General features: G+C 32.8%; 4 protein-coding genes and 1 long non-coding RNA gene across 6 annotated transcripts in view; 2 read left to right on the top strand and 3 right to left on the bottom strand.

The window, feature by feature from the left end:
• LOC113400500 (nucleolar protein 58) overlaps positions 1–8,522 on the top strand; it is a 61,382-nt gene extending 52,860 nt beyond the window's left edge. The window contains exons 3-8 of the mRNA XM_026640081.2: positions 2,341–2,403; positions 4,845–5,042; positions 5,274–5,400; positions 6,064–6,257; positions 6,916–7,067; positions 7,162–8,522. Coding sequence (XP_026495866.1) covers positions 2,341–2,403; positions 4,845–5,042; positions 5,274–5,400; positions 6,064–6,257; positions 6,916–7,067; positions 7,162–7,633 — 1,206 coding nt within the window. The 3' untranslated portion in view covers positions 7,634–8,522. The remainder of the gene's footprint in view (positions 1–2,340; positions 2,404–4,844; positions 5,043–5,273; positions 5,401–6,063; positions 6,258–6,915; positions 7,068–7,161) is intronic.
• A 1,915-nt stretch (positions 8,523–10,437) lies between these two features.
• On the bottom strand, positions 10,438–11,911 carry LOC113400456 (NADH dehydrogenase [ubiquinone] 1 beta subcomplex subunit 5, mitochondrial). The gene is made up of 3 exons (XM_026640011.2): positions 11,665–11,911; positions 11,367–11,577; positions 10,438–10,815 (listed from the first exon to the last, which is right to left on the bottom strand). Exons 1-3 carry the CDS (start codon positions 11,817–11,819, stop codon positions 10,609–10,611), a joined length of 573 nt encoding a protein of 190 aa, XP_026495796.1. The 5' UTR covers positions 11,820–11,911; the 3' UTR covers positions 10,438–10,608.
• Positions 11,912–12,595: 684 nt separating this feature from the next.
• Positions 12,596–25,290, top strand: LOC113400344 (brefeldin A-inhibited guanine nucleotide-exchange protein 3). The gene is made up of 24 exons (XM_026639878.2): positions 12,596–12,795; positions 13,627–13,757; positions 14,161–14,280; positions 14,950–15,127; positions 15,396–15,525; positions 15,616–15,795; positions 16,064–16,162; positions 16,520–16,747; positions 16,875–17,111; positions 17,363–17,415; positions 17,488–17,659; positions 17,842–17,956; positions 18,168–18,335; positions 18,451–18,622; positions 18,880–19,003; positions 19,299–19,476; positions 19,663–19,804; positions 20,232–20,442; positions 20,683–20,776; positions 20,941–21,093; positions 21,492–21,701; positions 22,003–22,176; positions 22,293–24,893; positions 24,986–25,290. The coding sequence occupies exons 1-24, from the start codon at positions 12,711–12,713 to the stop codon at positions 25,196–25,198; spliced, it is 6,168 nt and encodes a 2,055-aa protein (XP_026495663.2). The 5' UTR covers positions 12,596–12,710; the 3' UTR covers positions 25,199–25,290.
• LOC135193725 (uncharacterized) lies at positions 12,657–12,990 on the bottom strand. The gene is made up of 2 exons (XR_010309400.1): positions 12,878–12,990; positions 12,657–12,767 (listed from the first exon to the last, which is right to left on the bottom strand). It is a non-coding gene; the product is annotated as an uncharacterized LOC135193725 (long non-coding RNA).
• The window catches only part of LOC113400345 (reversion-inducing cysteine-rich protein with Kazal motifs), a 33,346-nt gene continuing 32,230 nt past the window's right edge, over positions 25,284–26,399 (bottom strand). For both annotated transcript variants that reach the window (XM_026639879.2, XM_064217411.1), the window contains exon 18: positions 25,284–26,333. In XM_026639879.2, coding sequence (XP_026495664.2) covers positions 25,701–26,333 — 633 coding nt within the window. In that variant the 3' untranslated portion in view covers positions 25,284–25,700. The remainder of the gene's footprint in view (positions 26,334–26,399) is intronic.

The following is a 26,399-nucleotide window of genomic DNA, read 5'->3' as shown; positions in this document are numbered from 1 at the left end:
TCGATAATCAACATCGTGACTGGCGTTTTTACTGAACTTACAAAATAAAATATTAAGTATAATGATTAGAACGCGCTACGTTAATAATTTTATTAAGTAATGAGTTCGCGTGGAGTTTGGACTTGAAGATAAGAGTCGGTTATCCCCTGGGAATACTTGAACATGCACTTACATTTGAATATAATTACTATTTAGTTTAATAATTAGACATATGCACAGATAATTTTTTTAATTAATGTTAATAATGATAGCAATTGTTGGTGTTTTTTATCTCATAGTTCGCAAGATTGTTTCCCTAACAGAAGTTTTTATGAAATCCTATTTTTTATTTTATATGAATGAAAATATGATTATAAAGTGATTAGACTAAGGAAACTTCTTTTAAGGTTGTAGTTTAATATACAAAAATAAATTATTGCGTTGACGAATTAAAAATGATTTGAGTTGCGAGTAATTATAGTAAGTATTTTATATTATGATATATAATTATAGTAAGTATTTTATATTATGAAATATATAAGTATTTTATATTATGATAGGAATATCCGTACTTTACTGCATATCGATAATAATATAAATATAAATTATTTAAAAAAGTAAATTGAAACCAAAATTCCGGATTATTTCAATTTCAGAAGACTGCCATTTTTTCACAGATTTATTTTTTAATCATTTTTGTTAAATGTCACCTGTATTTACTAAAATTGTTAACTCAGATTTTTAATTTCCTGTTGCTCATGTTTGTTTTTCTGTACGTATAAATAATTTATTAATAAATGTAAATACATATTTAATTTTTTGTTTGCATTTAATTCTAGTAAAAAATTTGAATAACATAACAAAAGCTATTACAATATAGGTTCTTATTAAATTAATATTACTCTTTGTTATTGTTATATTTTCCATTCTTTATAGTTTATTATAAAATATTTCTTTGATTCTAATTATACCTACATTCCATCGCATGTGGCAATTCATCGGGTTCTCTTATGACATTATAATTAACTTGTAAAATAAATACATACTCGTAAAACAAACATTAATGCACCCATTTTTTGCACGACTCATGACGCGAATCTTTAGAGAGTTACGATCGAAATCTTTTTTTCGCCTGATATAAGTAATTATTCTTATTATTAGTTTGCATACCGCTTTAAAGAAATTAAATGGAGATCAATTAATTTTAAAATATATATTTTGGGTCATACTCAATTAAGTCAATATTTTCTTAATTATATAGTTTCATATATATATTATTTTATTTTGATATTTGCCAATAAGTAGAATTGTTTTTCTTTTTGATTCAAAACTACTATGAGTTGTTCACTTTTGGGTTATCCATTTTTTTTTCAATTTAATTTGTTATTTAAGCAAAATAATTGTAGGTGCAAAGGTTTCATTAATGTTTTTAATAAAAGTCAGCTAACTGTGAAGTGTTTCTTAATCTTATAAAACATCAACATCAATTAACTTACCACAACTAGATTTAAAAACCTTGAATTTTTGTGCAATTAACAAATATTATCTATACTATAAATTAAAATACAATCTAATACTTTTTATATATTGATAACTGCTATCATGAAACCTAGTAAAAATGAAACAGTATCGCCAAACAAAATACGAGGTAGTCGTCAATAGGTATAGGTCTCAATCGCTTTTAGTTGACTTCTGATAGTTTCCCTTTACCCCTGAACATTACCCATACCATACTACAAAAATTACATTGTTACACGAACAAGTTACGAACATAACTTAAAAAAAAACATAAAATCCAATAACTGCTATCCACGCCATAATACATTTAACATCGTGACGTAACAATATTCACAATATCTTTATATTTGAATTCATAAGCTCATATACTCATATGCTTACCGTGTTTTAGAACCCTTGTCTAAAACGCTTAGGTTCTGCATTAACTCATCTAAATTATATTAAAAGGATATACCGCAGCGCTGAATAATTTATCATAGCCATTTAAGCTTCGTGAGGCTCTCTCTAATGAGACCGTAATAAGTGGAGTCAAGGATTTGTTTATGAAGTATTTCCTATAAGTATATTACAACCGAAACAACAATTACTGCTAACTGCCTACTCTCTTTGCCTTTGACATTGTATATCAATTCTCTCTTTGACGTAATACCAAAATAGGAATAATTATTACTAAAAAAATATAATATCTTATTACGTAACAGTTTTAATTTTTATAGATTTTAAATAAATGTAACAACGTTCAATAATTATGATATAATTATGAGTACGTTGTCGTCTCTACATTCGAAAAACATTTGATTAAAAAGCTAATAAATCTAATTCCCGATTATTTTTATGTTTCAGGACAAATTGCTCAATAAATTAGAAGAAAATGAACCTGAACTTGCCACATCACCTGAGGAAGAAGTAAGATTCACATTTAAATTTTTTAAACAAGGGTTAAGAGGGCAATGTCGTTACTATAGGTGATGATTCCAATGGCGTAGGCGTGAGTAGGATAGACATATTTGATCTTTAACTTACATATATGTATACTACTAGACAAGCTGTTCAAAATCAAAATTGTTTTACAGTGACGTTGTCAGTGATTAAGCCCAGACGATTGCGCAGTGTGGCACAATAGTTTTTTATCTTTTTCAGATTGTCTCTGAGATATCGATTAATTAAATTCGTCCTTTTTGTAATAATGTTAGTATTTGCTAAAGTAATGTTATTTTTTTATCTTTTTGGCTATTGATTATATATGTCGGCATATCGGTTGTAAAACTGATTCTTATTCATTTCATAAATAATTATTAATTAATATAAACAAACTGCGCATGTAAATGATAATGCCTTTTTATGACCCACTAAACAAAAAATGTCCGAATTTATTAAGAATACAAATAAAGTGCTCCTTTCGGCCGCTCGCATTCGACTAAATGAGTTGTGGTCAATTGATCGTATCTTATTGCATAAAACCTCAGTACCGAGCAGCGCGTCTAGTAGTACACATATGTATAGGCCAATGTTCTTGACCTTGAATTGACCTGACATCATTGCTCAAAATCTAAAATAATCAGTAATAAATTATGAATATATACCCTATAAGATACTATATTATGCCCGCGACTTAGCACAGAATTAGTTAATGCCGAAGTAATCGGTCAATGAATAAATTATATCTGCAGAAAACATTTAGATTAATAGCTTTCTGTTTACAGAAAGCTGTAATCATACTTTAGTATTCCCATCCTTTGCTAGTACGGGAAGATTTTGTGTGCTCGAGCCTCGTGAGCACGTACGCACGCCACGTACAGTCCATACTACTACTTTTAGTAATTGTCCTTGAGCTTACAGTCACCGGCACAGTCTGCCTTAATTCACCAGGTAAAAGTACCACGATTTCCCCCATAATATTTTGTTTGCTCTTGATATTATTATAGTGCGATTTGTGCATCGATTGTCCTTTTGTGGGACATCGTACATTCATCCCAAATCAACAGCTTACATTTAAACTACATTCGAACACGCTCACTGATGTTAGTAAAGTTACAAACCGGCATTTTATTATGAGGAAAGTTTAATGGTAGTTTAACTACTAAATATTTTCCAGTAATAGTTATCACTTGAACTTTTGTTAGGGCCTCATTGTATGTTACATTTAGATTATGTTCTTGTGATTTGTGCAATATATCTTTCGACGGATCATTTTTGTGCTTTTGTTATTATTATTGAGGATTAGAAAGTCTACATGTTCCTCTTAATATAGCGAAGAACTCTGATCTACATTGCGCAACCTATTTCACTGTTACATGCCAATGATTCTCATTCTCTAATAGGTAATCTTTTGTCTCACAAGCCTCACAAAAAATATTTTTTGTGATTATTATTGGTTTTTTTTTTTGAGATAGTTGAAAGAAATTGTTCTTCACATATGGTGAAAAAGCATTCTTAAACAAAAACCTAAAAAATATTAGTAACACGGATTGCGGTAATTAGTCTTAAGGACTCTATTCTAGAAGCATCTCCATTTGACACCAGCATAGTTCTGAACTGGAGCTCATACAAATTTCCAAACCTATTTTCACGCGCTTGAGAGATAAAATCCGTGATAAAAACTGTCCTATGTCCATCCCTGAGACCCAAACTATTTCCATACCAAATTTCATCTTAATCGGTTCAGCGGTTTAAGTGGGAAGAGGTAACAGACAGAGTTACTTTCTTATTTAAAATATTAGTATAGATTCATTAAGAATTCTTAAAGAAATGGCGTTTCGTCGACGAAGTTGTTTGCGAAACTTTGGAACTAAAATTAAAATGGTATTAAGTTAATATTTAAAACAAGAACTGTTTGTAATGTAATATAGCAGACTTGTTACCAAATCGTATAGAATATGTAAATCTAAGGTGTGTTTGTCTTTAGTCCTCCTCCCATTGGAATATCAAATTTGTTAATGTGTGAAACTTGCACATGACATCGTAAATATAAACTGTTGCCAAGGATTATGTCTGTAATACACCTTACATATAATATCTATCATATTTAAATTTATTTTGATACTTATATAATAAAATATGTTGAATATTCTTTTTACTATATAATTATTTTAAAAACCTAGAAGATATCCTAAAATGTTTCTCTCTAAATATAAAAAATATATTAACATTAAAGAAAGAAAATGTCTTGAAAAAAACACACGATACAGAAGACTAAATTCCTTGTAAACTGTTGAACCTATTTCGATGAAATTTGGTGTATTTGATGATTTGAATTGGTTTCTATCGCTTGTTGTTGCTAACTAATACAATTTAATCTTATTGACTGTAGAACCATTATTTAAAATAAATTGATATATTTATTTCAGTGTGTAATATGCGTGAATGCAAAAGCGACGATGCAAACGTCGCCATGCGGGCATCGTGTGGTGTGTCGGCGATGTTTCGTAAAGACCATCCAGATGGCTGTGAGCCAAAGGCTGTTACCACTTCGCTGTGTTATCTGCCGCGCCAAGATCCTGCGACTGAGACAGGCGCCTCGACTTGTTACTAGTAAAAGTTGGCAGGTGAGATTGCATCTTTATCAAAACAAAATAATATTTTACTTCAAGAATCAAATTAGTGAATAACGATAGTTTAAAAATTGTAACTACTTAAGGCTAAAGTTAATTTAAATTTTTTCCTTAAAAAACTTATCCGAAAAACTGATCAAATTATTGTCAAATGTTATCTAAAAGATATGGTACTGGTACTGGTACAATTTCATAACGTATAATATTATATTATATCTACTATAGGTATCAACCGGTAGTGGAAAATCATGGGGAGTGCCAGGGTCAGTTTCGTCATATTCAGTGGGCGCCCGCTCGGTGCCTGCCTCCGCCTCGCTGTACTCTGTCACTAGTGGTGAATCTTCACTATCAGGTAAGGAGACAATAAAGCTGTTACTTAAGATCAGGCGGAACAGCATATACATTTCTATTTTAAACATTCTCTAATAATAACTATTCCTTTTAAAATAAGATTAACCAACTTTGTCGGTAATACAAAAGTAAAGTAACGCCCGTAAATGTTACACTGCTGGACTAAGGCGTCCTCTTCCTTTTGAGAAGATGGCTAGAAGCTTATTCCACCAAAATCCAATAATTTAATTCGAATTAAACATATGCAGGTTTCCTCGCGATGTTTCCCTTCACCGCTGAGCAAGAGATAAATTATAAATATAAATTAAGCACATGGACAATCACACGTTCTAACCACTGATCCACCTCGGCTCGACTTAGCTCAGCTGTAGGTAGAGGAAAATCTAAATAACAAAGTATTCCTTAAATAATGTTTACCTGGTGGTGGAACTTGTTGCAAGCTCGGCTGAGTAGGTACCCCCATTCATTACATATTCTACCAATAAATATTAGTACTTAGTATAGTTATGTCCCGGATTGAGTATGTTGGTATAACTACAAGCACAAAGGATATACCATTTTAGTGGTTGTGGTGACCCCCTACCGCCTACCGATTGCGCATTTGCCAAGCCGCCTACTTTTTTTAAATAAAAAAATAAATTATAATAAGTATTAATGTTAACAGGAGTGTCTTCCGTATCTTCAAATAGTGGAGGCAATGTCAGCACAGCTGGATGTTCCACAAAGCTATGTGGCGGTGCCAAATGTGGCGGAGCGTGTCTCGGAGCTGTACCTCGTGTTCCAGCTGCATCAGCTCCGCCTCGACCTCGACAACCAGCTTCAAATTCCCTTCGACGATCGCAACATCATAGCATGAAGGTGATGCTAAGAAACATTTTATTTTATCGAGACATACAACTATATATTTAATCAAAATGCATACAGGTCACATAACCTGTTCTTACGTTGTATATTTGTTGGGAAGTAACTGACTTGGTATAACGTTAGACAAAAAAATATATTTTTGTGTTCTTGTAAAATGCCCTTTTTTACTCAAACATTTTCGCGTGAGCTTTCAGAAAAATTAGCATTGTATACTGACTTCTAAATTGTCACAATTAAATTCAATTTTATCTTAATCGCTCTTAGCTGTTTGTCACGATGACGCCGCAAAGAGGCAAATATGTACAACTCAAATTTCGTAGAATTTTGAATTGAGCTAAAAAACGCCAGGCGCGCCCTGAATGTCTATAGTCAGAATTGGATCGATACTGTGTTTGTAAAAATCTATAAATAATTATTACCTTGCTTGATCTGTTGAGTGAATGAAATAATTACGGTCCAATCAAACATTTTTTTTCCAGCACATAATATTATATTTTTTCTAACTTTGATAAAGACTATTTCTGACACTATGGGTATGTAGGTACGCTTCTAACGAATATCCTATAATAACTCATTAGTTTAATTTTTATTTTTTACCAAAACTAAAATTTTAAATGAATATTTAATAAAATAAACAATTAAATTCAACCAGGCTCGTCTGCAAGATTATCAAATGCATAGTTATACTGGCGGTCCTGCTGGAGAACCGTCTGGCAGACTGCCGCCTATTCGAGAATTTCAAAGAGAATTCCGAGAAGGCCGCAGAGAAAGTGCAGCTGCTGCATCTGCATCAACTAGAATTAGGTAGTTATAATCATTACTTGATATTTAAAAAAAGTCTAATATAAATTCTGTATTAAATATTAATTAATGGATATATTTGAATTTGCATTTGCAGATGTGCCCAAAAAATTGTTACACAGTTAGAAACATCTCCACAGAAGAATAAGCAACACTTCTTCAGACCTCTTAAGCCGACGAACAAAGATGACCCACCAAAGTCAAGAGATCACAGTAAAGAGACTGATAAGAAAAAAGAAAACCCCAAAGCGAAACCTAAGAAAGAGGAGAAGAAAAAGAAAGATGTCGACGAAAATACAAAACAAGGTGATAAAAATAAGAAGGATGAAAGCAATGACAACAAAAAAAATGAAAATTCAGAAAGGAAGAAAGAGGAGAAACTTAGGCTTAAAGCAGAGAAAGAAGCCAAAAAAGAAGCAAAATTACAGGCTAAGGAAGAAGAAAGACAAGCTAAACTACTTGCCAAAGAAGAAGAACGACAAGCGAAATTATTGGCAAAGGAAGAAAAGAAGAAAGCCAAAAAAGAGGCGAAAATGGCAGCACAAGCCGAAAAGGAAAAAAGTAAATAATATAATACGGAATACCATTCAAATTTTTACATCGTAGAAACTTTTAGCCGTCTTTAGGTACTAGATTCGAAAGTCGTTATTGTCGAAGGAGGATAAAATTTTATGAGTATTGTAAATTAAATAAATAAACTACTGTAATAACTTAGCATGACTTAATTTGTATTTTTTACAGTTCATTGATTTTTTTTCCTTTTTTTATTGTTTTATATGATAAGACAATATTGAATCAAATACATACATAGATATTATATAAATAGTATTAGATTTAGACTGTGATTATGTTATGTAGCTCATTGATTTTATTTCCTTAAAGTATTCACCAATAAAATATAACTCGATGTTAAATATAGTTTTAAACAAATGTTATGAAAAGCAATTTAAATAAATAGTTATTGGGTCTAGTTGGAACTCTACAAACTGCGAAGACTGAACGAACGAGATAATGAAATCATATCGTTTTGTAACTTGTGAAACAACGTGTTGTAGTTAAGAGCTTTGTGCATGATTGTATTGCCAAAGAATTTATTTATAAGAGATCATATTATGATCCGACCCATTTCAATACTTCATTATTAATTTAATAATAAATATTAGATATGCTAGATATTATTTTAATGAATTTTGGCTTTCCGCAGTATATCTGCAACAACTACAGGTAGTTTAACCCTAGACTAGGGAAAACCAATGTTAAGTTATTTTTTAGTATTTCTCTGCTTCTATTCAAGACAAGAAGATATATTTATAAATAAATTAATGTAGAGTCATATCAAGTTGATTTAGCATGAAACTATGTAAGTGTTAAGATTTATTTTATAAGATTTCCATGTCGAAATCTATTGTCAATCGTTAGAAATTTCCTGTAAAATAAATAACAATGTTACCTAAATAAGACTTTTAATTAATAATAATCTCCGCTCTATATGAAATGGTAATACAGACTTCATTGATCTTATAGTTTTGGTTTTAGCTTATTTTCCTTTGTTGAATTTCTAGAAGGAAAATCATTTAATGTTCAAATTTGATATACAATCAGATCAGATTGAACTTATATCCTAACTACTAGACTTTGAACTATTCAATTGAAAAAAATATAATATATTAAGTTCAAAACACGCGTTCAAAAACAAGTTTTTAGAAAAACAATTAAACAGTACCTTTTAAATTCTCTGAGGGTCAAATCTGATTGTCTGCCCGAGCGGTACTGTGACGATAATTTCGACGATAATTTCCTCAATACAAATCTCAATAAAAATTAATATTATTGTTTTATAAGTAGTTGTAGTATTATGATTTGATTGATCTATATATTTATAATGAATTATTGCCGTAGTTGGGTTTGTAAGATAGAAATGTGAACACTAATATTAGGTTTTTAAATACAAGTAAAATAAAATAAAATTGGAATTCAGCCCCAACAGGAGCATAATTATTTTACATCAAGCCTGTTTTCCGTAAACTTCGTCTCGAGGCGCTCCAATATGAAACCTTAAAAATCTTCTTTGAGCGGGAGGTGACATCACCATCACACTACTTGCACTCACCCGAGCATTTGTTGTGCTTAATGTGCTAAGCTAATTATTTAACTTTTTACCGTTTACTGCCACGATTGGATTAGGGCGATGTCTTTAGTGCCACGTTATGCTGTATTTTTGCATAATTTTGTAAAGCATACTTATTGACATATTGATTAATTAAATATAGTTTAATTATGTAAAATAGCAACGACAAAAGGTACCTATGAAGTTTTAAAATAAAATGTAATAGGTTAGTATGGACTTATACTGAATTCCACAGATGTTTGGAATACTTCCATCCATATATCATCGCTGTACTGTACATTTTATTAATTTGAAATAACTCAAAATGTTATTATCTTTTTATTAAATAATCAATATGATTATATTTTAATGAATGTTGATTATAAGTATAAATTACTTACAACCAACGTTTCTTCATCAACTTATATCGCGGGTTTCTGATTATATTTTTAATATATTTATTTTATAAATGTCGCAGGTCGCAAACCTAGTCTTCGTAAAATCATCAAATTTATCTACTGAAGTTAAAAATTATCTAGTTATTAAAAATGTATTAAAACTTATTAAACAAAGTCAACATACTCTTTATTTTTTAGCAATATGAGCATTATGTGTAAAATGACAACTCATTGTCAGTTAAAAAGTTAAATAATCTATACACCGAGTACAAAGCAAATTAAAAAATTATTTGAACTCACAAGAGAGGTATAGACATATTCTTATACTTTTTTTATGCTCTCGATGGCAAACGAGCAGGAGATTCACCTGATGAAAAGTGACTACCCATGGACACCTGCTACATGGGGGGGGCTTGCTTAATCCTAGCATTATGTTATCCGTCATAAATTTATTCATTTCTTGTTCTTTCCTTTCTTTTAACACACCTTTTGTTACAAAGAAAAATCATTTTATCAAAAGGTAACAAGCAAATGAATATGTTTACATTTTAAATGCCAAACTTGAACTTAATACTACCCAACCTGAACATTTATCCTTTTTAAAGTAATAGTTTTATAATTAAGCAGACACTATGTTACTTACTACATGGCAAGTAAGCATGGAAAGCATAATCTATTATTTATTATAACCAGTGGCAAATTTATCCCATGCTTAGGTTGATTTCTGCCCCATTGAACTATGAATGCGGAAATAGTTATTACAAACATTTGGTCACATTACTCTGCTTGTAATAATCAGTAAGGACATTATTATTATATTTAAGAGATTTTTAAATGAGACTACTAATATTGATTAAAAAAACTAACATATTTTCAAACCATTTATTGAAACAATAAGTTTACAAAGAAAGCACTGATTTTAAACCATGATATCAAGTAATTCAATAAACTAAATTTAAAAGTTATGCTTATCTACTTCAAATATGTTACTATACAATTGATTACTAAATGGATTATAATTTCAATTAACAAAATCGACTTAATCCTTTACATCGTCTCCGATACGCTCATACATCTCATCACCAGTTTGCTTATTGATTCTGTGATACTTATTGACCATGGGTCGGTAATAATATGCTTGGTAATCATGCCTCTCAGCCATTTTTTTATGAACTTCCTTTTCCAGAGCTCTCAATTTTGCTTTTTGAGCTTCCTCATCGATGTAATGCATAAACTTCTCATATTCCTTAAACACAACAAACATACTTTTTAATAATAAGTTATATTTGATGCACAAGTTATTTAAAATATTTCATATATTTCGTACATAAACAGGGGTAATTTTACAACAGGGTGTAGATGGTCAAACCGAAATATGCTCAATAGCAAAACAATTTGAAGACAAAAACAAACAATCCCGATTCTCACATCTGATTTTGATATAAACTAAAACTGTTATATTTCCTTAACAAAGAATCAATATTCCTTGAATTAATTGAAACCATTGAGTTAATACTATACCATAGAAGGATCACATTCTGGTATTTAATAACATATGGCAAATATAAGGAAAATGTTGAATTTAAATGTAATATGTCTTTTATTCATACATTACCTGTACCTCAACAGCATAAAAACTAAAAAGAGTTCAACTTAATTGAAATATGAAAATAAATATTTTAAATATACACTATTTTAATAACAATGTTAATAACAAAATCTTTAAATTTCATATTTTAAATTATTTGACTCGGTCAATGTGGTAAATCACATTTTAAAGCTTAAAAAAATAAATACCTGTTGAGGATTATTATGAATATAACGAGCAATGAATCTTGTAATTGGGTGTCGGTGGTATTCCCAATGTTTAGGTTCATAACCTTCGGGAATTGGAGTCAGCTGAGCGGGGCCAATAAAGACATTTGTATAGAAAATAATGGCACCCACAGGAATCAGGCCAACCATAAGATAGTAGTGTAACATATCCTTGAATTTGTGATATTGCCATCTGAAATATTAAATAAAAGTTATATTATTAACTTATGAAAATAAAATGTGTAAAATTGGTTAGGTAATCACTACTACTGTCATATACCTTGATGGCTGCAATGCCATAGTTTTATGGCCATGTCCAGCATTTAATGTTTTTCCTACGGAGAAATTAACATTTTGAATGACAAATGGTGTTTTAATATTATTTTTAAAAAGGCTTGTGCCGAAAGATCGGCCTAAACCACTCCAGGACACCATCTTTATTATGAAGAAACTGACAGTGACAATGACAGCTGACGATTTTAATTGATAGACAGCTTATTCCGAACGTTCTAAAACAATTAACACAAAAATGTGCTTTTTGTATTTATTAATTATGAACAATAATTTCGTAAATACGGAATATTTTATATAGTCAATACTTAATAGTTAAGTTAGCTAGATATTAATAAACTGTTAATTGCTCCTTCACATATAATTTTCTTTTTTTATACCTTTTATTTGTGCCGAGAAGGCACAGATTATTTCGCCAATGACACATATATAAAAAAGTGAGTAATAAAAAAACCCAAAAGAAAGTTAAGCGTATACTTTCATATATTAAAAAAAACTGTCATAGCTCACATGTAAGGATTTATTGAAGTTAATTTTAAAATAAAACTATATACTAATATATTTGCACTTAATTGCAAATATGTATATAAAATAATGTATTAATAAATTGCAATACCACTGCGTTGTACGATTAGTATTAGCATAATACTTTGTCTACTACCCCATTAATACCTAATTATAATATTACATAATGGCAACAAATATTTTATGGAAGAATTAAGAGCGTATTATTATGAGTAGAAATAAAAGAAATAGAAAATAAATTATTTTACCACCTGTTGATGTTACAATAAAAGAGCTTAAAAAGAAAACACATCCAAAGTATTGATTTTCGCATTGAGCATGCTCCGCGGCGCGAGTCGACTGATAAGCGAAACACCCACTCGTCAACTTATAGAATACGCAATTACTAAAATTCTGAACTTCTCTTGATCGTAGATCTTGTTCCTGGCTCAGTATATGTCTATAAATAATTCCCGCTTTATTTAAAATCGCATAGGCAGTGAATAAAAATGTATTGTTATCACGGTTGACATGGAAGAACTCCTCCAGGATATCTTCAGAGAAGCTACTGGGCCGAAGTTAATCTCTCTGAAAAAATCATGTCAGGATGCGTTAGGTAAATTAATTATATTATTTTACAAAATATAGTTAAAGGGCAAAGTGAAATCAAGGGATAATAAAAAGAACATAATATTTACCAAAAGAATACTATTTGCTTCATCCGCTCATCCTCCATATTGAAGTAAGACGTCATATATTGAAACAATGATGTCACAAATATTACAATATAAAAAGCTTTGATTATAATCATCCTATTATTAAATTGTCATTTGAGTAGGTATTTAAGTTTCGATGTTCTTAATTTCAAAATTTAAGGTTTTCATTTGTTTAACCAGATCTCTTTTTACCAGAGTTTTAATTAAAATTTGTGTTAGAATAGAAAACCATATTATTAATATCTACACTGTATGTATTAACGCTTTATCCGTGTATGTGGGCTAAGTATTGAGTAATTTATTTGTTGTGAAAGTAAGTTACAAATACGATTAGTAAGTTTACGATTCTTGTCTTTCGGTTACCGGTAGTAGCAAATTTATAAGACTGCAGGCCATATCCCGTGGTACTGGGTTCGAATCACTGGTTGGCTAATAAAAAAAGGATATTTACGTAATTAATTTTTAAGAAGCAATATGGATTTAGGAGTTTGACAGTATTTACACTTGTGTCTCGGTAAGTACGTATAGCCATTGGACGTACCTACAGCAGATTCAACTGTCTCAAGTCTTTCCTTGAGTCATCAATGGAAAGTCAATCTGAGAGTCAGAAATTTAGAGAAAGCATGTGTTTGAGCAGTCACTTGTGCACTATAATATACTTGAGATTTGCTGCAGGATGCGAAGTTAGATCAGGAAAACATCATTATGATTGAGGACTACTTGGTTTACAGAAGTGCTATGTATGCAAGAAAGCAGCCGGCGGGCGTCGTACGAGCTGCGGCGCGCGTGCCTGCTGCCGCTGCAGATCGCGCTAGAGACCAAGCGCCCCCGCCTAGTCGCATTCGCTCTCCAGGGCTTTCATGTATGTTATTAAATTATGAAATTTAAATTACCTAAGCATATTATGCAAACCTACACGGTTTTGCTTACTTCATATATCAAATGTAATATTTTCTCACTATTTACAATATGTACCTATATTGACTTCTTGTGCATGTGTAGGTACAATATTTTAGCCATTTTAGAAAAATAAGAAATTAAATCATTTAATATTTTATCCGGAGGGGACTTTTAACGCCGAGCTTAAGATTAATTATTATAAACACAAATTATACATGTCAAAACTCACTGACACTTACCCGGACTTGATGACTCATAATCGAATTAAATCCCCTCGTTTTATTCTCTGAAACATCTTAATCCAAATCAAGAATCAAACGAAAATCGCAGATTGTTTGATATTGATAATAATTATCCTTTGACAGAAAATACTACGTGATGATCGTTTCCACCGCGGTATTGAGCCGGAAGATGATTCGCTGTGGATGCCATCCCAGCTGTTATGTGCCACCACATCCGTCATGTATCATCTACCAGATACGCAGGTAAGGAAACGTTGATGCTTTCAAGCGGTTTTTAGCTCATTGATGTAATGTCAGTTAATATCACTAACATTACTAACAGTATTTAAAACGGGATATTTACCATGTTTTTTATTTTTATTTGGTGGAGCTGGATATTTCGACATTATCTACGAATGTCTTGTTCACGAGTCTCGTTTAATTTTAAATACGTTTTAAATACTGTTAGTAATAAAAATAACCATGTTAATTTAAAATCACTAACATTGTTATATCCGAGTGATTTTTTGTTAATACTTAGGAAATTTACAGACAGATTATTTTTACGAAGAAGACTATCGTCTAACATGTTATTGCCAAAAACTATATAGGTACAAATACAGTAATTTTGTCTGACTTCAAGAAAAGAAGAACAGGTTATAATTTCGGCTTTCGGATTTCTTCTGATTGTAAATTGGTTACAATAATATATTGTGATAGCGTAATTTATTTTACAAAAACCATTTTGAAAATATTTTATTTCAAATTCAGAATAAATAGAATAAAATTAAGATTAAGCTATGCAGAAAATTAAAAGAGCTTGAGTAATTCATAATGACCTACATTATTATTATTTTATTCAAAAATAAAGGTTTAGCTTCTAATTCTCAATGGTCAATGAAATAGATCCTACAACAGTAGTCCTCTGGTCAGGTGCAAATATTCCGCATGTACCTATCGATGGCACTGTCTCCGCGACGCACACTCAACGGGCGGCTGTGCGTGTGGGCGTGCGGGCGCTGCGGCGAGGCAGCGGGCGCGGCGCCGCACGTGGCCGCCGCTGCTCGAGCCGCCGCCGCGCAGATGTTGAGAGCATATTGCGCTCAATTGGGTAAGAGTTGCCGAAATGCAAATATAAGCTAAAAATGACCGTTATAAAACATTATATCCAGACACTCAACTATTAATTGAGTTGCAAACACCATCAAGTATAACTGACATAAAAATATTATGAATTTTAATTTATAATTCGCCTCAAAGAAATGATATTGAGCACGCTTGTCGAAGATGCAAAAAAAGAACTCTGTTTTGAATACAAAAAGTTCCTATAAAGTTTATAAATTGATAGTGAAATTCGCGGAACGTTTGGAACTTTTCAGATGAAGAATGTCAAGAGCTGCTTACAGAAGGGTCACCACTCGGAAGAAACCACATCGTTGCAGTGGGATGTTATAGCGAAGTGATCCCGGTCATACAATATTTATGCAGCAGGCTGGCAGAGACTCAGCTGTGAGTTCTCTATAAAATTGTTTATTGATTTAACTAAGAACATATAACTGATTCTCATGACCATATAATTGTTTTTTTAACTTGTTTCAGAATACCGAAACAAAATCCACTAGCATTGTTCTTCTTGGATTGTTTGCTTACTCTGATGTCGAGTCTTTCTGCGCGAGTGAGTGGTAACTCGCATTTTACGACATTTCTGTGGCAAAAGTTTTGTCCATCTCTCATATCCTTCTTGGGTACACCGAGAGTCGACAAGAATATAAAATCAAGGTAACATCACGATTGTAAATATTTTATTTATTCTTAGCATCAACTCAAATATATAAGCTAAAGTTTCAGTAAAGTAAAATACGTAAGACCAACTGTAATACCAATTTTTGTGAAGTTCTAAAAACATGATAATCGAAAACGTTATCATTTTGGTTGGATCATTGTAAGCAAACACTTTCTAAGTAACACGACTTACTGAAAAATAGGGCAGAAATATAATCATGATTTTTTCTGCTACTATCTACATCGTTCGTTTATTTGATGACAGGGAACATGATGGTCACTTAGTTGATGACTCTGGCAGAGGATCTGGTGCATTAGTTTGTGCCCCCAGCTTCAATAGCAAGCAAGCAAAAGCTATTTACAGGTACAGTTTTAAAGTTCTACCAAATAATCTCAACAATATCGAAACGAGGCGATCAAAATGCTACATATATATACATCATAAAGATATAGAGATACTGAGATAGAGAATACTATTCCAATTCGTAACGTAGGTTGCAAATAATATTACGACAAGGCTTTACACTGTTCATTAAAAAAATGAGCAAATTACATCAGTTAAGCAAAAACAATCATCTAAGCTTTCCTGCAACCACAATCCATGATTCTAACATTTTTATGTCTTTTTTCAAAAAAGTTTTTTATTACCGTTATTGTTAGAGCAACTCTTAGTAATCTCATCATCAGTGAGTTATAATCAGTAAGTTAATAATTTCTACAGCATCGCCAACCAATTGGTTCGTCTCGTGGGCTCAACATCAAACTTACGACCGGTGCTTGAGGCATTATACCACAGAATGCTGTTATACCCGCCCGTACAACACCGCGTAGAACCTTTGCGTAGTGTTCGTGAAATGCTTCAGAATCCAAAGAGATTGTGCCAATTAGTACTCATGAAGAGAGCTGATCATCCTGAACGTCATAGCGACGATATGGCTATTATAAGGCTGTAAGTTTTAAAAATTACCTTTATTATCTTCCTATAAAAATAACATCAATCCTTTCAATTACATCAATGTAAATGTTCTAAAATATCAAAACATTTTAAACTGCGCTATTAATAAAATTATGTGCAGAATAATGGATGGCATAGAAGAATGTGGCCGAAGTGGTAATCCAGAAGTGGTAGCCGCAGCCGTGGAATGCGTTTTCTCACTCCTCGATGCATTAGAGAAACTCTGCTCCGGTTCTGTGGAATACCTGACAACGGATACAACTACTCTTATACTAAATCACTGGCCCAAGCTACAGGATGCTGATTACACAGGACCTTTAACTTATCAGACGTTGGCAAGACTGCCGAGTCCATATCGGTATTATTTTTCTATTTATGTGTATTTTTAGTATAAGCTTATTTTTTAGATAGATACCTATTTCTTCCCTGATTCTATTTTTATAATGGGTACCTTTTTTTCCATACTAAATACTTGATGATAATTTAATCGCTTAATAAAGTAATGAGATACGGTAAATCATTTCAATTTTTATTCTGCAACTTGTGCGTGTTGCGTCCGTTCATCTCTATAGCGAACAGGCTATTTAACGCCATGTCCAATTGTTTCAGTGATGTCGTTGCTGTACTACAAAGTAATGAATCTAAGGATCACGACTCTTCTGGTAATTAATTTAAATTCGAATTACTGTCAAACATTTATTTTATTAAACGTTCTAAAATTGTATTCACTCTAGACACATCTGGGCCAGAGAATATCAGCTCCGGAAGCGAAGCGGAAGCGGATTCAGACGCTGACAATGTGTTTTTACCGTCAAGAGCGAATAACCCTTCTTCGCCGAAAAACGCACAAAAAGAAACTTTTATTGATAAAACTAAAACCATACCAAAAACATTGAATCTCGGGAGGTACTTTTTAAGACATATATAAAACTATATAATCACTAGAGTTAATATCAATGAAATCCAATTAAAATATTGATACATACGTCTATACGTTGCAAAGATGTTTTCCTAAAACAAATATTTAAAATATAGCTAGAGATAAAATTATAGTTTGCGATTATAAATAAACTGAAATATATTTCCAGGTGTACAATAACGGAATGCAATGTGGATCTAGAAAGACATAACGCGAGACAATTTGTCAAGACTTTGCAGAACTCTCTTTTACCTAAACTGATCAATCTCAGGACATGTATTGAGGTAAGAATCATCATAATCATCGAAATATTTCTTCTTAGTCACATTAAATTAAAAAGCTTAAAAATTTGACTGTGCAGGAAACAAGCATTAGATCTTTACTTTTTTCAAGACGAAAGAGACCTGGAAATTGTTATTGTTGAATATTTCAATTTCATTAAACATTTTTTTTCATCTGCCGGTATCTTTATTTTAATTGTTTTTGTAAACAAAGGTGGACGAAGCAATGCAAGACTTTGCCTCGAAATGCTGCCAACACAACGCATCACAACCTCCGGCTACAGTCTGCATCATGAACGCGGATGGCGTTTATTTGGCCACTTACGCTGCACTCCTTCTTACACTGAAACAACGACGCACAAGATACTATAGTGACAACAACGTGAGTAGTCGCCTCTAATTCTATATTCCTTGCACGTATTTTCAATTTAAACCTTTAACTTCTGTGGAGTTGTAACAGTACCCTAACATATAAATCAAATGGTTTCTATCTTTAGAAAATTCAAGTGCCTCTAACAGAAAACGAGTTCGTTGACGAAGTTCAGGGAAGTGGGGTATTGGTGTATTTATCAGCGACATGGCTGCGTGAATTGTACCAGCAAGTTCTGGCAACGGATCTATTGAAGGATGTGCCTACAGCTGAGCATCCACTTATACATTTACTATCAGGTACGCAAAATAATATTTTTACATAGATTTATACGTATGTTTTAAATGTATCTTAGTTAGAACTTTCAGTGTCAGATGTCAACCGACAGACTATAGGATAAAAAAGATAAAAGCTTTTTTTATAAAAAAAATCAACTCTCGATACATTCAGTTTACTGGCTATCGACCATGTACATATGATTTTATTGCTTCCATTTATATTTTCATATTATGTTTGGTATTAGTACTCTATGTATTTATGTATGTTTTTCCAACAGATTTGGGAGGCTTAGACCAGAATCCAGTTATGTCCGACTGGCAGAAGCTTAAAGAAGTTTCCATGATTTACAACAATGTAAACGATTCGCAAGAATATCGGGCTAGCTTACGATGGTCTAGAAGGTACGATTTACTTTCTTAAAATTATAATATGTTTTTTTCATATTACCATGTACTATGTTATTTTTTGTCTTTTTATTAAAAATGCCACATTTTTATCATTTTAAACAAACATTTTTTTACTCGAGATAATATGTAACAAACCATCGTTCTATTAAAACCAAACATTCTTTCCAGTGTTACTATATTTTTATGGTCATTTATACATATAATATTAGATTTATTTAAATTTTCTTATACCTGATAATAGCCTTATCCATTCTTTATATTTACTTGGAGTTGTTGTTTATATTTTTAGAATCTTGACTTGCATATGGGATTCTATGGTCACCGTTTTGAGTGGTCCACTGACTGGGTACAGGAATAAAAAACATAAGCTTCATGGAATAATAAAAACGAAAATCAATACTTTCGGTAAAAGGAAGCGTATTGCTTGGGAAGGTTTGACGATTCAGTGTTTAGAGGGACTGCATAAGGTAATTCATATGACAAATAAGTACAATAAATATTAAAAAGTTATAACAAATAAAATATTTGTTGGGCCGAACATGGTTTTTTCTCCCCACATCATAATAAATATATAAATAATATAAACCCACTTTTACATCTTTGGTTTAAGGATCTTGATTGTGTTTAGTTCTTACTGTTTACATTATTTTTAGGCCGCAAGAATAAGCACAACTCTAAGCCTTCAAAATCGTTGCAGCAGCATATTAGCACTTTTATCTAATTCAGCTATTTCCCAACCAGCTAATGGAAAGATTTTATCAACGCATGCGTTGTCACTCGATATTTTAATTTCAGGTAAGATTTATTTCACGGACATTTCATATTATTTTATTTATATATTTTAAATTTATCAAGTAGGTCAACTCAATAATTGTACAATCTTGTGGTAACATCTCGTATCAACGTTTTAAAAAAAGCACCAAATAGTTTTAACAATTGTTAGTTTCTTTTAGAAATGGCTAGATAAAATTATATTGCTTGAAAAGCCTAAAAATAATGGGAGAATACATCTTCACAATGTTTACCTCATAAATAGAATAAACACGCCCGATACCTTATTTCGATATTTCAAAATCTCCCGTTTTGCTGCGGTACCTCTGTGATAAGAAATATTAAATATAAATAGAATTTCAAATGCTCATCGAGTCCGAATATAAACCAACGACCATAACTTTATTATTAACAATGTCCGTCATATCTTTAAACTATCTCAATATTTCAGGTGGCCTCGAACTGGGATCTAAAGCACCGGAATGTTGGGAGCATATATTCGCAGCTTGTCAGTACGTGTCAAGCTTCGAACATTCCTTGTTCGGTCAGCAAGGTAATAATGCAACGCCAATAGTTACGATGCAAACAGGAAGGAACAAGACTGTCTCCATACTACAGGCTGACGCAAAGATGACCTTGGATGGAAGAGACGACGAAACCTGGTAAGTACAACGTGTAAAAGGAGAATACATCATTATAAATAATAAAACCGTAGATAACAATAACCGTAAAAAGTACAGCACTATGAAACTGTTGGCGTAAGTAGTTACTATTAACAACAAGTTAACTTAAAGCGTTTCTGAAGAAAAGGGATTATTGATACGTAAAACTATAGATCCCAAAAGTTTGGTCAAATTATTATCACTGTCGTTTGTAACCGTTTGTTTATATTTCTTTTTTAGCGTTGATATTTTCAACTTTTTACAACCGGTGCTCGAGAATAATTCAAACAATGACATGTCCGTGGCGAAGATTGTGGAAACTTGCCGACAAGAGGTAAAAAAATATTTAACTAGTTTACTCAAATTATTTATTTAGTGTACTCTAATTATTATTATTCGAAAGTCAATCACATTATAATACCTTTTTTTTATGTCTCTTGTCAGCGTCCTTTATCTTTTAAGACTATATGTGAATATTGTGGTCACTACTTGTTTCAGGGCGGAAACGTGATCTCGGGCGCAGGCGCGGCGCGCGTGTGTTGCGCGCTGTCCGCGGCGGCCGACGCGCTGTTCACCCGTCTCGCCGCCACCACCACGCTGCCGGCGCTGCGGGCGGCGCTGCAGCGACTCGTGGCGCACAATCATAGACTGGTACGAAAGTAGAGTCTGGTGAATTAAATTTCAATGTGACAAAATTATATCCCTATTAATTAAATTAGTGCAGATGTCTCCTCAAGTTGTTTAATGATTTTCTTCGGTATGTTTCGTGATCGCTTTCAGGTTACTACTTTTTTAGGCAAAAGATAATTATTTGTTTCTATCTACAGTTTCAAGTCACTTACTATAAAAGTCGTCAAAATTTTCAAAAATCATCCACGTCTAGCAAAGGAAAAGTAATTATATATCATCCCACGTACTCTAGTAGTAGCTGTTCTCCAATAAACTCGTATCAGAGCAACTTGGTGAAATAATTTGCATGCCTTTTTTTCTAAAGCAGAGGAGGCCTTAGCCCAGAATTGGTATATTTACAATATGTTACTTTACTTTAGCTGTTCTGTTCCTGGGAGACGGATGTGGCGAACAACAACGCAACTTGGTGGCGGCGGGGGCGAGCAGGTGCGGGGGCAGGCGCGGCGGGGGGCGAGGCGGCGCGTGCGCTCTGCCGCGCGGGGGACGTCGCACTGCGCTGCCTGCGCGCCGCGAGGCCACTTGCGCACCGCATGGCTATATGGACGGTTGTAGGACCGCACTTTATGCAGGTACTCTAAAGAGCGATGCGATTATTAAAGCAAACGACTTTTTTAATACTTCTTTCGCAATAAAAATATAGTACTATTTAGCTAGAATTATAAGTAAAAATTACTCCTTCTACCACAGCAAACACCCTTATAAACTCCATAACTTCTCCTAAAGACCATGTCAAGACATTTGCCAGCTTATTTTCTCTCATTAGTCGATAAATTTTACTAAAATTTAAATTATAAAATATAATTACTTGTATTCCTTGATTACATAAGTTATATGTTTTATCAAACCCCAAAATTTTAATCTGCATTACAGGCGGCGTGCCACAAGGACATACAAATATCAAGTTTGGCTATACAATGTCTGCACGACTGTGCGACCGCCTTGCTTAATCAGCAAGTAGAACTTCCTCATTTCCATTTCAATGAAGCTTTGTTGAAGCCTTTCGAAAATCTTCTCTGCCTGGAACTATGTGATGATGACATACAGGTAAAGTACAATACCATACAGTAACAGTATTTTATATTTTAAGTATATAATTAATTCCCTTAATGGGCAAAACCAATTAACTAATATAAATAATAATTATGTTTTATTCATTGTAGGAACAAATAATTTCATGCATCTGTGAATTCGTGGAAACGAATAGAATGGAGATTCGATCTGGTTGGCGTCCATTATTTAATACACTGCGAGCAGCGAACAACTCCAATCAATATTCAGCTATTCTTGAAATATTTAAAGTATTCCTCAATACAGATAACACGTTAGTTTTCGCAAATGCAGCACTGGACTGCATTCTGTGTCTTTTAAGTCATATAAAAGGACTTCATTACGAAGATACACAAAATAACGAAGCAAAGCCAAAAAAGGCCACAACTCCACAACAGCCAAAACCAAGCCTGAGCCTTAAGTTCTCTAAAAATAGTAAATTTATACCTCTTAACGAAGAGAAATCTGAAAAAGTTATTGTTGATATGTGTAGAGAAGCGTTATATCACTTGGAAAATTGTGCTGATATTTTAACCATGATGTATAATATGCCGAAATGTCCAATTTTTAATACAGGTAACCGAATAAAAGGCGATCTGCCCTTATCTGTTGTGGATCCAATCATACCAAGTGGCTCGCTCGATGTAACCAAATACATTGTAAATGGAAATTTTGACGAGGAATTATTGTCGTACAAAAAGTTATCAACAAGTCTACCACTCTCGAATACAACAAATAATTGTTTGTTAAAGCTCGACAAACCTAGCAATATCCTTAAGGTTTGGTATGTTTTAATAGATGGCTTAATTTCGGCAACTGTCGTGTGTTCCAAGAAAAACCAACCAGCTGCTATGGAGACACTATTCAAATTATTAAAAAACATATCTGATGTTCCTGGAACTCATTTTGGTTTACATTGTATAAACCATTTACTATTACCAACTGTACAAAATTGGCTACGACAAATAGCAAACGTTAATACACACTGGGATAGTATAATGCCAAATTTCAAACAATGCTGTGGTATGACTACAGACACATTTGTCATATACTTACACCAGTTACAACAAATTAATATTGAAAGAGCTACTACTGACGAAAAGGGTGAAAGATTATTAACGGAACCGATCGAAAGCTCCGAGGCAACGTTTGCTTTAAAGCAAATAATGCTCATCTTAGTAGAATGTATTGCTCAGCCGCAAGAACCAATAGCAAGATTAGGAGCGTCGTGTATACGACACATCATTTTGACTTCTGGGCATCTTCTAACTGACAATCAGTGGGAAATAATTTGTACAAGCTTACATAGAGCTTGTAATGTTAGTTTGAGTCCTCTTAAACAATTGACTTATGCTTTCAAAGAAAATTCTAACAGTTTTTATGGAGACTTGGCTATCGTAAAAGTAGCAGCGAGGCGAGATTGTTCTGTAAATGACAATGTTAGATTACATGCGATGGCGCAACAGGTGTTTTTGACTGATCAGCTAAGAGGCGATAGTCAAATGAAACAAACATCTAAAAACTCCTCTCAAAACTTAATTGACGATCGAAGTTACATATTTCTTATTTATCTTCAAGAGTCCGCCAGTTCTCTTAATCCTGACTTATTTACTGTTAGAATACCTAATAGAGGATTAGTCGTAGGATTGCTCGCACATCAAATACTGGTGCAAATTATCGCTACGGTTCTGATACAATCATCTTCAGACGTCTTTCATGGAATCAACAGCATATTGTTAGAAAGTTTTAAGAGTGGCACAAATGTTTGTAATTACAAATTCTTTTTAAATAAAGATAATATCGACCTTCTCCTCAGAAGTTTGGAATTGTCTTACACAAGAGCAATGCAATTCGATTCAAGACCGGGACTAAAATTTCTGGTCCAAAAAGTATCGAACTTAGACCACGCAGCTAACCTTTATAAACAAACGTCTTCGTCTTGGCTTATTAAAATTATAGCACTTACAGAAATATTTTTTAGTGGTGTATTGAAATTTAAAATGAAGTCCACAGATGTATCTATCGTATTGAATAATTACAAGACTACTTTAAACATGACTTTAGAGTACGACCAATTTGTCATGAAAATATTTGACTTAAAGGCTACGTGGGATTTGCTTTGTTGCAGCTACGTAAAACACCTGATAAACATTACCGATTTTGATGATCTTGATCACCTCAAAGATAGAATCTCATGCAGTTCAGAAGAATCCGATTCATCTTCTAATAACTATGATAACTTCTACTCTCACGAGCCAACAGACGCAACAGATGAAACTCTTTCACAAGAACATCATAAGCTTACTTCGTCTGATGATGTCGAAAAACCTAAACCATTCACTTTTGCTGACTTCAAAGCTAATACAATAAATGATGAAGCTACTACTCCAACATTATTTACTACAAATGATAAAAATACGGAAAAAAATGAAAATACTCTTCTCTCTTTTAATGAATCTGAAACAAATATTCTAAAAGATAACTGTGAGCAAGCGAAGCAAAATCGTAAGTCACTTGATTACCCTCCAAGTGACAGTTGTCCAGTTGAAACTAAAAGACAAAGCGCGTCTGAAAATAACGATGGCACCAGGAAAGTTAACATTACTATATGTGATGGACCCACATTCGAAAAGGCAAAAAGTATTGAGCCGTTAATTCCACCGCAGCCCGTGCCACCTGAGATAGAACAACAGAGGACTCTGAGTATTAATAAGGTACGATAAAATTAATTTTGGCCTCCCGGTATTTGACATTTTATATCTATAAAAACTTCATTACTCATTAACATTATAATTATTTTTTTCAGGACATGGAAGTACAGAGGAATTGTTTCCAGAACATTTTAATGGCGTACCTAGAATTGGTTCTTACGTTTCCTTTGGAGCGGTTTCAACTCATCTATCCTGTATTACAGACTGGATTTATGCAGCTAGCTAAAACAGTCACCGAACCGCAGCTTCTCGATAGAATCAACATATTCTTCGATAAAAAAGACTTAACTGAATTTAGATATAAGTAATTAATCAATTGTGATACTGTAAATGTCACATATAATATTATATTCCCAGATCAATAAGTGTTGTGCGTAAAATAAAACTACTATATCATGAACTGATTATTATTTTAATTCAGTTCTAAGCGCATAAATACATTTCTCTTATATCGAAATATTCATGTCAACAAAACAACAAAAATAACTGCTTCATATATTTGGTATAAAGACTATATTACTTCGTACAATGTCTTTTGTAAATTTATTACAAATGCTTGTTTCAGTCTATAGAATGTATTGTTACAATAAAATTGCAAATAAAGGCATCTAGTCATATATAAAACTACTCAAAATGGCACGTTTAACTCACAACATTACAATTCTACAACATCGAATGTGCCCGAGGTAAAGCAGACCAAAGCATTTATAATCTCAAATACTACGATAACGCTAATATATTTGGTGTTTAACGTTCCATATTTACAATTTCTATTTACAATATAACTTTATATACAGTCATCGTTAAGTTTTATCTTAGAAAGAATACACTGAAACATAACATTAATAAAACAATAGATATACTTATAGCAGATGCTCCTTGCGTTGGGTGTGTGTGAACCGTTAGGGCATAAGATAACGCACTTAATCCTAAATCACTGGTTATTAAAGCACTTTCTCGATTAATGAGATCAGCCAACTTCTCGGCTTCCAAAACGCACACATGCAACTGTAGATCAGTTGGATTTTTCAAAATCGTTTCAACAGTTACAAAGATTTCCATTTCGATTGTGAGATATCCTCTTAAAGCACATTCGGCGACTTTCACGTGTCGATCCAGAGCTGATAATACATTGTGTAAGTTAATGACTGTTGCTGATATATTAGTACCGTAAAGTGCTCTGTCTATTTGCTTTTTGGAATAAAGTATTCTCAGAGCTCCACCACATTTAGGGCAGCAAGCGCCTGGTGCAGTGAAACCTAAACAGTCCTGTTTCTTTAATGGAGGACAAATTATCCTATCAAATTGGCACTTGGGTTCCATGAGGTCTGAGATAGGCCCAACAGCATAACAGGGTCCTATGTAATCAACACTAACATATTCAGCCCACGCAGCACATTCAGATGAGTACGTTACGCCGTTCACACCGCAAACAGTAACACTCTGCAATTAAGAGTCCTCATTATAATAAAGTCATCCCAATAAATAAAAATAATATTTATTTAGTAT

This window comes from Vanessa tameamea, chromosome 17 (assembly GCF_037043105.1).
Source record: "Vanessa tameamea isolate UH-Manoa-2023 chromosome 17, ilVanTame1 primary haplotype, whole genome shotgun sequence".
Classification (NCBI taxonomy): Eukaryota; Metazoa; Arthropoda; class Insecta; order Lepidoptera; family Nymphalidae; genus Vanessa; species Vanessa tameamea.
This window is presented reverse-complemented; position numbering and strand designations above follow the sequence as displayed.

Excerpts from the sequence above, each read along its gene's own strand:
- LOC113400456 (XM_026640011.2), bottom strand. The coding sequence starts at position 11,819 with ATGGTGTCCTGGAGTGGTTTAGGCCGATCTTTCGGCACAAGCCTTTTT. Across the intron at positions 11,578-11,664 it reads ATGGCATTGCAGCCATCAAG|ATGGCAATATCACAAATTCA; the intron begins GTATATGACAGT and ends TTAATATTTCAG. Across the intron at positions 10,816-11,366 it reads TTCATAATAATCCTCAACAG|GAATATGAGAAGTTTATGCA; the intron begins GTATTTATTTTT and ends GTTGTGTTTAAG.
- LOC113400344 (XM_026639878.2), top strand. The coding sequence starts at position 12,711 with ATGGAAGAACTCCTCCAGGATATCTTCAGAGAAGCTACTGGGCCGAAG. Across the intron at positions 12,796-13,626 it reads ATCATGTCAGGATGCGTTAG|AAGTGCTATGTATGCAAGAA; the intron begins GTAAATTAATTA and ends CTTGGTTTACAG. Across the intron at positions 16,748-16,874 it reads GATATGGCTATTATAAGGCT|AATAATGGATGGCATAGAAG; the intron begins GTAAGTTTTAAA and ends AATTATGTGCAG.